Source organism: Hemitrygon akajei, chromosome 4 (assembly GCF_048418815.1).
Source record: "Hemitrygon akajei chromosome 4, sHemAka1.3, whole genome shotgun sequence".
NCBI classification, from domain to species: domain Eukaryota; kingdom Metazoa; phylum Chordata; class Chondrichthyes; order Myliobatiformes; family Dasyatidae; genus Hemitrygon; species Hemitrygon akajei.
Window position 1 is genome coordinate 44,886,599 of NC_133127.1, and position 13,014 is coordinate 44,899,612.

Genomic DNA, 13,014 nt, shown 5'->3' on the forward strand with positions numbered 1-13,014 from the left:
TGCATCGATGACCAATACATTCTGAAGATTGTACTGGGCAGCCCACAAGAAGTTGCCATGGTTCTGGCGCCATCATAGTATGCCCACAAGTCACTAACCCTAACGCTAACCATACTTCAACCAGCAGGCTCTTGAATCAGAGGGGATAACTTCACTCAACTTCACTCACCCCATCACAGAACAGTTCCCACAACCTATGGACTCACTTTCAATGACTCTTTGTCTCATATTCTCAATATTTGTCACTTATTTATTTCTGTTATTATCATCTTTTGTTTATTTTGTATTTGCACAGTTTGTTGTCTTTTGCACTTCGATTGAATAACCATGCTGTTGGGAAAGGTCTTTCATCGATTCTATCGTGTTTCTTGTATTTACAGTGAATCCTCACAAGAAAATGAATGTCAGGATTGTATATGGCAACATATAGGAACTTTGATAATAAACTTACTTTGAACTGTGAACTTCTTGGAAATGTGGGAGGGAACGGGAGCAGCCAAAGGAAACCCATGTGATCATATGGGGGACATACAACCTCTTACAGCAGTGGCAGGAATTGAACCCTGATTGGTGATCATGGCAGTGTAAGGTGCTGTGCTAACTGCTGTGCTGACACGCTGCTGTTGAGGTAGGACAAGCTACAAACAGGACGCAGAACGAAGCTACAGAGTAAGTGCAATACAGGTGGACGTTACAGTGCAAGGTCGATTGTGAGGTCATGATAATTGCCAGCAAGTCTAGGGTATTAAAATCAAATCAATGAGAAAGGGTGGAGGATAGAGGCAATTAGGGATATTTTTCTCCTCTTACAATTATCTTTCATAAAAGGAGGAAGGAGAAGCAATGTATATACTCCTGATCATGTGCTGAAGTTGAGAAGGAGTTGAAAACTTCCATCTTGTCATACTAGGAACCTTTCGGTTGTCTTATAAAAGCAGGAAAGAGCTAGTGTTATATGATTTCAGACTTTTGTATCTTTTGCCAGGTGGGAGGGGGGAGAGGAGGGAATGTTTGGAGTAGGTGGGATCTTCATTTATGCTGCTGCTTTACTGAGGCAGTGAGAAGTGTAGACAGAGTCCATAGAGGGGGAGGTTGGTTTCCTTGATGTGCATAACTCTTTTCAGTTTCTTGCACTCTCAGGCAGAGCAGTTGCCATATCAAGCCATAATGCTTTCTAGGGTCAAGGCTACGTACCAATGAGGTGAACAGGAAGGAGCATGTGCGCTGCCCTCTGAATAGTTATTGTAAGAGGAGAAAAAATATTCCTAATTTCCACCATCCCCAACCCTTTTTCATTAATTTGATTTTAATATCATAGCATTGTTGGCAGGGCCAGCATCCCTCGTTGTTCTTGAGATTGTAGTGCTGAACCAGCTAATTGAACCACTGAACTCCTCATGTTGAAGATACTTCCACAATGCTGATGGGCAGAGAGCTTCAGAACCTAGACCCAGCCACGACAGTGGACTTGCAATGTGTTTATAAATGAAGATTGTATATAACTTGGAGGCGAATCGGCAGTTTGTGGTGATCACATATATCAGGAGCCCTTGTCTTTCTTGATAGTAGAAGATGGAAGTGGCCAAAGTGAGGATTCACAGTGCACTTGTGGATAATACATTGTTTGGGACTGATGTATGAAATAAATGTTCAGGAAGATGGATAAACTACCAATTGCATTAGCTGCTTTGTCCTGGGTAGTGTTAAGCTTCTGGAGTATTGTTGGAAGTGCACCCCTCAAACAATTACCTAAAGCTAGTCGGGAACAAATTCCTTCAGCTTCATTGTCCTTTTCTTGATCGGTATGCTACAAAACAGCTGGGAAAGCATTCCAGCCGTGGATTTGCTCACCCCACTTTTAGCTTTACTCCTTCCTTGGTTTGATCAGGAGTGGATTCACTTTTAGTCCAGGATTGGAGAGATGATGTTCATGGATCTCCATAGCATCATTTCTCCTGATTTAAAGCCCATAGGACACCACCTTGATTGAAGGAGATCGAAACACCAACCAACACACAAACACGTGGGAGGGCTGGAAGAAAATTCTCTAAGTATTTTTCCCCAAATCAAAACCCCCTCACCCTTCAAACTATGACAGTGTGCAATGAAATATTCCACAGAATTAGACAGAGACCCATTGGTCAATCACAGTTGTATAGAAAGGCAACATGACATTAGTGCAATTATCCCATAATGAAATTCATTGATGCTTTCTCTGAAGCATACTTTCCTACCTATAACATCGAACAAGACTGAATCTATGTTATCTCTCAGAACACCCCCAATAATCCCATTCCACCATTCGTAACCTATTCTCTCTCACATACCAAACAACACCACCACCCACACACCCCTCGAATCCCCCACACTAGGGATGATTACAGTGGCCAACCAATCTGACCAAGATCACATCTTTACAAAGTTGGAGGAAACCAGAACGCCCGGAGGAAATCCACACAGTCGCAGGTAGAATTTGCAACCTGCGCACGGATAGCACTGGAGGTCAGGATTGAACCCAGGCCACAGGAGCTATGAGGCACCATGAAGAAATAAGTCACACATCCAAGGACAATATAGCTTGGACACTTGAGAATGGGTGTTAGAGTATGACATTGCTTTCATGCAACCCATTCATATAGGCCAGATAGCCTATATAAACTGAACTGGCTAACTCGAAAGTATTTGCAATCCATACACCCGTATCTTCAAGCCAGACTGCTCAAACCCAGCCGCACTGAGTCATGGATATTAGACTTCTTTACAAAGGTTGGAAAGAAATCTGCTTTTTATTCATTCACTTTCAGAATCAGTGATAAGAAAGGTGACTCATTGCCTAATTTAGAATGTACAAGCCTGTTGCAAATATTTGCCGTACCTTTTGAAGTTGACTGAAGATCTTTCTCGTTATCTTCATTTATCTTGCCCTCCAGGGAATACAGCAGACTCCTCACATCATTCACATTGGCAGAAATGTTTACAACCTTCTTTTGCAGAAGACCCAGTTTTATTTCCTGATTATACAGCTTGTCATTGAATTTTGTTGCTAATGCTTTGAAACATCAAAACAAACCATTAAAGTTATGATTCAATCCAAACACATAAAGTTTAGTTGTATTTTAACAAAGAGTCAGAAGATGACTACACTCTGTGAGTGACTCCTGGGTTTACTAATATACACCTTGCTGAAATGTCAATGCTCCGTTCCTACTACTATATGAGACGCTGCCGCACCAGCAACGTGATATTTGCAATTTAAACTTACTATGCAAGTAAAACACACAAATATTATTCCTAAAGCAGCAAATGCATTTGCGTTAAATGTCAAGATACTGAAAGGAGGAATAATTTCTGACATACCATGAATGAGAGCTTTGCTGCCAATCACAATTACATTACTAAGGACACAAGACATGGAAGCAGCTGGTTAACTGTCTAATTCAGTGACATTCTCCCAGGACCCTGGTCTAATGAATTGTAGGGCTCTCCTTTATCATATGACTTAAATCTGTATATTGATTTTTTTAACTAAGCCACTTATCAAAATATATTACCAGCATTTTCCTAACTATTATATTGACCTAGGGATGGGTTGCAATAGGTAAGTGAAGAAAATTATCTCAAGAGTGTGCAGGAGCTGCAGAAGTGTGAATGCTAAAAATGATATAAAGAGTAAAGTCTCAATTCATTTACTTTTTTGTTTGGGAGAATCATAGAATTACATAGCATGGAAACAAATCCCTTAGCCCAACTCATCCGTGCCAAATAATTCTTCAGCCATTTGCCCATGTTTGACCCAATCCTACTAAACCTTCCTTATCTATATACAGTATTGATCAAAACGCCCTTTAAATGCCACATTGTGCCTGCCTCGACTACTTTCTGTGTCAGCTAGTTCCATACGCACACCACCCTCTGCAAGAAGTTGCCCCTCAGGTCCCCTTTAAATTTTTCTCCTCCCACCTTAAACCTATCCCCTCTAGCTTTTGGTTCCTTACATTTTGGTTTGGATTCAAAGATGGAATTGGTGAAGTTTTAAGTTAAACAACTTAAAGATCTCTCACGCATCTAGGTTTTCTTACATTGCCTTTAAGTTTTGGGCAGTTCAGAATATGTCCCAATATTATTTCTCACACTAAAATTGAAGTATTGGTATATTTTTATTTGTAAAAGTCAAAAGTCAAAGTTTAGCTTACTTGCACATGGATAAGTACAAGTATGCATTGGTGCAGCGAAAATCATCACAGGCATGGAGCATTATATTAGCAACTTTCACAGGAAAAACGTAACCACAATTTTTACGAGAAATAATGTACTTTGAACAAAAGAAAGACAAAGCTACATTAGGCGAGGGACATAGTTAAGTACGGTTAGTATCCCTCCCTCCACACCACCCTGCTAACTATGTCCACAACATGCTGCCTGAGATAATCTGCTCAGCATTACAGAAATTGTAGCAAAGCTACTGTGGTGCATTTAATGTTCTGTGTTTGCACATCAGATGGATTTTTCTGCAATGTTGCTTCTGCTTTTTTTTTTCCTTTCACAATTTTAACATTTGTTTGTCTTTCTATTCTTTCTTATTCTATAACTTACAGCTTTGTGGTCACTGTGCTGTTTATTTCACTGCATTCTGACCTGATTGGTTAAAGAGGAACTTAACTAGCTTACAGAACTGAGAAATTGTGAACAGTGATTTGCCATACAAGAAACATAATGGCCCAAAGCTTCGAAGTTGTAAATCCTTGCGCAGTTATCATACCAGCTCTTTCCAATGAAAGAGCAGAAAACTGAGGTTGTAGTGGTGAATCATGACTGTAATTGAGGAAGAATAGCAATGATCATAAACTCAAGTAACCTAATTAGGAGGAACAGGCCAGGATTACACCAGGCTATAATTTTAAATCCATCCAACATTTTCTTTTATTGCCTTAAGAGCAGTATATTGCTTCTGTTATGAATACATTAATACAGAGGCATATTGGGGCATTTTGAGATTCTAACTAGAATTGATAAGGGTGATCGAATGGATTTTGACTTTTGGGAGGGCTCTAATCAGGTGTTTCAAACTAAATTAGGGACCATGGGATTGTGGAGTGATATATAGGTGTGAGCTGCAGATAATTGAAAGAAAATGAATAAAAGAATGATTTATGAGTTAAGAGGCTATGAATAGTTTAGTATTCTGGGGTTCCAACTAAATCAATGAATTGGATGAGGGGATTAAATGCAGTGTATTCAAGTCTGGGGAAGATACTAAGCTTGGTTGTGGTTAGTCTATGAGGAGAATAGTTTAAAATATCTTCATTCAAAGGATCTGGGCTTCACGGGTTGTCCATCTCTAGTTGTCTTTAATGGTGATGATGAGCTGCCTTCTTGAAGTGCTGCAGTCCTTGAATTGTGTCTTGTCAATGTTGTCAGCAATGGTGAAGAGAGGGTGACATATTTCAAATCAGGATAGTTTGTTACTTGGTCATAGGATTTTTGAAATTAATAAAATCAAGTGATAATGGGTTAGTACAGGAAATCATGCTAAGGTTAAAGATGATTTTGATGTCATTGAATGGCAGAGTAGGCACAAAGGGATGAACGGCCTAATTCTGCTCATGGTTCTTATTTCCTTGTGTATTCATGTCCAGTGATCTGGAAATGCAACTCGTGTAAAGCAGATCGGAAATTTCAGTTCAGCTTAATTAACTAAATCCAGAAAAAAGACACATCTGGTTCACCAACGCCCTTTAGGAAGGAAATAAGCCCTGACCTATATGTGACTCCAATCCGACAAGATGAAAGTGTGCCATAATGGTTGCTGGGACTCCAAAATGCCTTGGCAAGCCTCTTGTCTCAAAGGCAGCCAGGGATGGGAAACAATAAACGGCCTAAGCAGAAGAATCCTGTGTTGAGTTAATAAAAGGTCAAATGGGAAAAGGAAAAAAACAGATACTCAATTCAGCCAAACACACTTACAAAATCAAATACATCTCTTTCTGTATCCCTAGATAGATATTCTTTGGATAAAAGAAGGACAAGGGTTAACCTTATTAAGACGTATAACATCCTGAAGGGAAGTAATCCTTTCTGGGTAGTCTACAATCCAATATCATGAACACTGAATGCTCCAATTTTGGTTAACTGCTCCTCTCTGCCCCTTTTCTCTCTCTGGCTGATTGACCCAGTTTATCCTGCACCCATCCCTGCCTCCACATCACCCTACTTCATTTTCCATCTCTCAACTCCCCCACTCACCCCATCTGCCTATCACCCCTATAATCTGCCCACTGGGTTCCTTCTCTCTATTGCTCACCTCAACACCCTTATTTGACCCTGTGCTCCACCTTCCTTTCCTATCAGATTCTGCACCCATCTGCAACTCTTTGGTGCCTCCATCTACCTCCTCCCCAGCCTCTGTCATTATTTCCACTCTTCCTGTCATCCTTCCAGACCTCAACTCACTTATCACCTCCCAGCTCTTGCTCCATCTCTTCACTCCACCTATTTGTATTGGCAATCTCCCCTTTACTCCTTCAGTCCAGATAAAAGACCATTTCCTTCCTCAGACAATGCCTGACTCACTGTCCTCCTCCAGTCCTTTGTTTGCTGCTCAGATTCCAGTATCTGTGCCTCCAGATCCTAAGGGGGCATGAATAGATAGATGTCAAACTAGGGAACATTGTGGTAAGATTTGGGGACAGTTCATTTGGACATTCTCCTGCAGACGGTGTTGACTCTATAATTCTTGACTGTGGAAGGTTGTGGAGGTTGGCTCATTAAGAGATTTTAAAGTTGAAATAAATACATGTTTGAATGAGCAAGGGTTTTAATGCCACAGGGAACCAGCACAATGAGGAGAGGAGGCCTGTGACAGATCAGCCATGAACATGGGACAGGATTGAGTGGCCCACTGGCCCATTCTTGCCCCTTATCTTATGTTCTGATGTACTATTCTGTAATTATTCCACCGGGAACTTTACTGTGGTTCCTGACGTGAGGGGGATTTCTCCAGTTTTTACAAGAATTCTCAGTTCTTGTGTCCAAAGATGGCGCACAGTTTTTGGCATGTTGCACTGCTTGAATCATACTGAAGCTGTGACCTTCAAGACACGGTTATATATTTCTCCAATCTGTGCTTTGCTCTGTCACTGTAATTGACTTTTTCCCCAGTTTGTGTTGATATTCCTCGACCCTATGATTGGATGTTTACGATCTGTTTTACGTCTTGTCTTCGAGGTACTAATTAGTTTTATGGGTTGCAGAAAACCAGATGTGAGTGTGTCACCTGCATAAGTTTTATTTGTTTTAATCAGTTTTTAAGAACTAGTTTTGACACCATGTTAAATCAATTCCCCTGCCTTACAGGATGCCTGAGCTTTATTGCACAGTTGGGATTATTAGTGATGACTCTTTCCCACACTGCTATACTAAGCCAAACTCATCTACCTCAGGGGATTCGATTGTGAACTTTCAATCACATTCTTGAATGAGAATGGATCAGCCTGTACTGAGTTCTATTTCTGACTCCCTACAAAAGAATAATAGACCAGTCAGTCCTTCAAACTTGGTCTGCCATTCAATAACTCAAGACTGATCTGAATCAGAATACAAAGGAGCTACAGGAACTCAATGGACCTGGCAGCATCTATGGCGGAAAATGGACAGTCAACGTTTCAGGCTGAGGCTCTTCATCAGGATTGGCCTGTCAGTCAGTTTGCTTTACCTACCTTGCATCATCTACCTACCATCAAAAGTATCTGTTTTGAAACCTTACATTGAACCCCACTAACCCTTCCACTTTGGAGTAAGGAATTCAGATTGTCGCCATCATTGGAGGAAATTACCTTACTCAAATTTTAACATGAGACTGTTGTGATCTAACTTTCCCATAAGAGGAAATAGCATTTTGCGATCTACCTTATCAGAAGCTGTATAAATCTGTCTAAATCATCCTTACTGAAAAGGCAGGAGGCACACCCAGATCTTGGAAGTGAATAAATAAGGCAGCCAGTCCCTTGCCACTGAAGGAATAAGTATGCACAGTTCCTAGAACTGAATAAATACAGCAGCTACTCCACGCCACTCTGTAATAAACTTTCTTAGAATTAAATAATACTGAGTGCAGCTGACCTGGACCATAACGGGATTGAGGATTCTTGGGGAGATCAGCTCCAGTTCTCTGACTCTCAGCTTGGCTTTCCTCTGCTTGTCTCTTCAAATAATCTACAATTAATACATAAGTTTTAAAGTAGTCTTTGCGGTTATCAGGTGCCCTGTGTATGTACGCACGTGTATTATGAGGCAAGCATTCACATATGCTGCAGGGATTCAAGGCATAGTTCTAGCTTCACATAGATATTCAAATGAAAATTTTAAAAATGCAGATGCTTAAAGTCTGAAATAAAAACTGAACATTTGGGAAGCACTTTAGCATATCAGGCAGTATCTGTAGACAGAGAAATAGTGGTAACTTCTCAGACCCTCCATCTAACCTGTTTCCTGATGAATGATCTTTGATCCAAAACATTAACTCTGCTACTTTTTCCACAGATGCCACCTTGCCTGCTGACTGTCTGCAGTATTTTTATATGTTTTCTATAGGAGGTTTTCAACTGCTTTATGAAGCTGATATTGGGCCATGTCCTCTGGCAGTGCCCAGAGGTAAATTTGGGGTTCTAGTGAGGACACTAAAATGGCCTCCTTGCAGGCAATGTGAGCCTTGGAATTACTGCCAGGTTTGGGAGTGGAATTTTTCATTTCATTCAAGCCAATAGCTTTCCCTAAGAAACCAGGGGCTGAGCTCCTTCTTCCTGGATTTCTCCGAAACTGTACCAGGTTTCAGTGGGCATTCCAGAACACAGATCAGAAGACAAAGAGGAAGATATATTACTGTACTCTGTCACATTATTCCCTTTTAGTTTAATGCTTTTAATTATTTTTAGTGTGGTTTGTCTTAATTAGCTACTTTTCAATTAATAATTTGGTATTTTAACTGACTTAGCTCAATTTTAATAGCTTTTAAAGATCACTGAACATCAGAGACATTGAAGCACTTAAATTACAAATGACGGCTTTTCTGTAGACAACCATCCCACTCCCCTATCAGGTACTCCTGAGAGTTTTCTTGAGGCAGACTCAGCAGCAGAGGCCCAATCATCTCAGAGATATTGTAACTGGTCTCAAAGGGACAGAGGGTCACTGAAGCAGCCTGCTACTAGCACAAGGAAGTGCTTCATATGGGGACCACTGGTGGTGAATCTCATTGTTGTGCCAGTTCCAACAAGATCTGTTGTTCCTGGACAATCAGGCTTGCTATCCCTCCAGAATTTCACTGGAGCTCAGATTCATTTACTTATCACACATACATCAAAGCGTACGCTGCAATGTGTAATTTGCATTAACAGCCAGCACAACCTCTGGATGTATTTGGGGGGAGGAGGGGGCATCCCACAAATTCCGCCATGCATTCTGGCGCCAGCACAACTTGTCTACTTAACATTTCCAGTAACTATACCTTATCTCCAAGGTCCCACAGTAAACCACTATCAAGAAGGAATAACAAAAGTAAATGCATTAAAAGAGGGTACAAACTTATCAGCTTTGCACATTGGGTCTTAAAATGATTGGAGTAGGACCATGATATGTGATAACTCTAAGGTACATGGGTAGCCCAAGGCAGTGAGGCAGCAGCTCTGGATCTCCCAGACCAAGGACGATACAGCAAGTGGAAGAACCCCTGATCCTCGAAGCTGTCATTTAACCAGAAAATACAGAACAGTAAAGAACAGCTGGTGCTCGCTGGAGCCCAACACAGAACCACTCCCATTAGATCAGTGAGCCACATGAATATTTAGTGACCTCCTTTCTCGCTGGAAAGTCACCTGATTTAGGCTGTGGAAAACTCCAGCTGCCAGAAGTTCTGCTGATTTTGATATTTCACACTGAAATTAATGAACAAACACGAGGAAATCTGCAGATGCTGGAAATTCAAACACCACACACAAAATGCTGGTGGAACACAACAGGCCAGGCAGCACCTATAAGGAGAAGCACTGGTGCTGCCTGGCCTGTTGTGTTCCACCAGTATTTTGTGTGTGTTGTCTGAAATTAATGAGGTCTGTTTCAGTCAGATACTCAAGCAGTGGTGGTCAGAGTAGATTTCAAATTCTGGTCACTACACCAAAACCATTTACAAAACAACCCTCTTTAAATTCCAATTTATTATTTAAATTTGAATTCGAAAGTTGCTTTGTTGTATTTGAACTCACATCTTAGCTCCATCGTTCTGGATTGTGAATCCTGTTCTAGTAATCAAAGGTAACGCTACAGAATCCTGAATCAGGCTAAGCCAATGCCACCTTTGGACTGTGTGGGGCTGGACCCTATGTTTATCACAAGTAAGAGAGAGAGTGGTCATGGGCAGATTCACTTGGCTGTGACGCTACAACTTTATTCTTTGGAACGTAGGAGATTAAATGCCAGCCTAAAAGATGTGTATATAATCATGACGGTTATGGAGAGGATGAATGTGCATAACCTTTTTTCTCAGGGGAGAACTAAAACTGTAGGACATAGGTTTAAGGCAGTAAATTGGTAAATTGCTTAATTATTGTCAAAAGTACCAGGGTGCAGTGAAAAATTGTTTTGCACTCCAATCGTATAGATTCATTACAATAGTGCATTGAGATAGTTCAAAATAAAACAATAACGGAGATGTGAAATATCTAAAAACGACCTGAAGGGCAACTTCTTCACCCAGAAGCTGGTGCATAAATGGAATGAGCTTCCAGGGAAAGTTGTTATTCAGACAGATGCAGTAACATAATTTTAAAAAACATTGAATAAGTATATAGATGGGGGAGGGGGAACAGAGTGTAGAGGAATATGACCCAAAATGTGGGCAAATAGAACTAACTTGGTGGCACCACAGTCAGCATGGATTTGTTGAACTGAAGGCCCCATTTCCATTCTATATCACTCTATGACTTTATGACAATAGGGTTTGTCTTCCCATGTGGCTGCCCTGGTATGGTCAGCTATATCAGAGGATAGCAAGCAGGAGAGGAGAATTATGCCTTAGTGTTCAGGATTTAGGTATCTAAAGTAATTTAAATACTACATAATTCCACAATTTCATTCCAATCTCTTCTTAAAAGGATTTGCTTCTCACAACAATGAAGGCCATTTTTTGCCATAAGCCAATCCGCAAGGTAGATAGAGATGGTTTCAATCCATCATCTGATTCCTACCTCCATCCAAATTTGCAAGAAACTATTCTGCTTCTGAAGAGTTGACCACACAGATTAACTTCCCCTTTAGTCTGTAGGGATCTGTGCAGAAGTAAATTGGTTTATTATAGTCACATATACCAAGGCACAGTGAAAAACTTTTGTTTCTATCCATTTTATAACATCAGTGCATTGTAGTGGTACAAGGGAAACAAAAACAGAAAGAAGAATATAGTGCAAACACGAGGAAATCTGCAGATGCTGGAAATTCAAACAACACACACACAAAATGCTGGTGGAACACAGCAGGCTAGGCAGCATCTATAGGGAGAAGCGATGCCGACATTACGGGCCGAGACCCTTCGTCAGGACTAACTGAAAGGAAAGATAGTAAGAGATTTGAAAGTAGAGGGGGGAGGGGGAAATGCGAAATGATAGGAGTAGACCGGAGGGGGTGGGATGAAGCTAAGAGCTGGAAAGGTGATTGGCGAAAGTGATACAGAGCTGGAGAAGGGAAAGGATCATGGGACGGGAGGCCTCAGGAGAAAGAAAGGGGGGGGGAGCACCAGAGGGAGATGGAGAACAGGCAAACAACTAAATATGTCAGGGATGGGGTAAGAAGGGGAGGAGGGGCATTAACGGAAGTTAGAGAAGTCAATGTTCATGCCATCAGGTTGGAGGCTACCCAGCCGGTATATAAGGTGTTGTTCCTCCAACCTGAGTTTGGATTCATTTTGACAATAGAAGAATATAGTGTTGCAGTTACAGAGAAAGTGCGGTACAGAGAGACAATAAAGTCCAAGGCCATGACAAAGGTTGATTGTTGGGTGAAGAGTCCATCCCATAGTACATGAAAACCATTAGTCTTGTAACAGTGGGATCAGACTAAATGCCCTTGAGAATGGTGGTACATGCTTACAGGCTTTTGTATCTTCTGCCTGATGGGAGAGAGGAGAAGAGAGAATGCCCAGGGTGTGCAGACTCGGAGATTGTGTTGGCTGCTTTACCAGTTCATCCACTGGTGGAGTTAGCCCAGGCAAAGGTAATATCTGCAAATGAAGGGGTCAAAACAAAAATGCTCAAAAGGGGGAAAGCAATCAATTGTGGATGGGAATAAAAATAACAAAAACCACAAGCGGCATAATAACACATCAAGATGTTTGTACAATAGTTTATCTTGACACAAAATTGCATTGGTGTCATTTACAATCTAATGAGAAGGGACTGAAGTCAGCTCTTGATGGGTGGTAAATGCTTGCTATTATCTGTAATACTGGTTTAGCATAGTAATTAGAGAAGGCATGCAAAGTGACAGTGAAAAGGCGGATGGCAATAATTACACAAACAGCAGGGAGGAACACAGAGCAAGTAGAGGTTAGTAACTTTCCCTTCCCTTCGTCTCAATCTGTGTATTGCTGGTGGACTGAAAACAGCAGTCCACCAGCAGTTTTGAGTGTTGTGCAGTGACCTTTAAAGGAGGAACGAGGGAGCTCTTTAAACCTGAAATCCACTGCCGGCCACCACAGTTTAAATGCAGGGGTGGAGCTGTCAGTGGCTTTTCAGTGTGAGACATCACTCTGTTACTGACTCGCGGGCAATTTGCCTGTCAAGTGCTTCGTAATCTATTGTGCCAGTTCACTTGTTGTTAAATCTGGTCACACATTTATGCTCTTTTAGTGTGAAGGAATATTCATTGCTTTGTCTAAATCTATAGTTCCCTCCTGGACAGGTTTTTGCCTTCCTTCCCTGGTGGTGCAGATAGGAAGGACTTTATAGAATCTGCCTGAATTTTAATTTC

General features: G+C 41.1%; 1 protein-coding gene across 4 annotated transcripts in view; it reads right to left on the bottom strand.

The window, feature by feature from the left end:
• Positions 1-13,014, bottom strand: part of LOC140726287 (multimerin-1-like) — a 67,648-nt gene that overhangs the window by 17,041 nt on the left and 37,593 nt on the right. The window contains exons 4-5 of one of the 4 annotated variants that reach the window (XM_073042465.1): positions 8,119-8,211; positions 2,876-3,049 (exon numbers count right to left, since the gene is read on the bottom strand). The exons of 1 other annotated variant lie outside the window; for it this stretch is intronic. In XM_073042465.1, the coding sequence (XP_072898566.1) occupies positions 2,876-3,049; positions 8,119-8,211 (267 nt within the window). The remainder of the gene's footprint in view (positions 1-2,875; positions 3,050-8,118; positions 8,212-13,014) is intronic. 2 more of the 4 variants (XM_073042466.1, XM_073042467.1) reach the window with 2 other exon arrangements.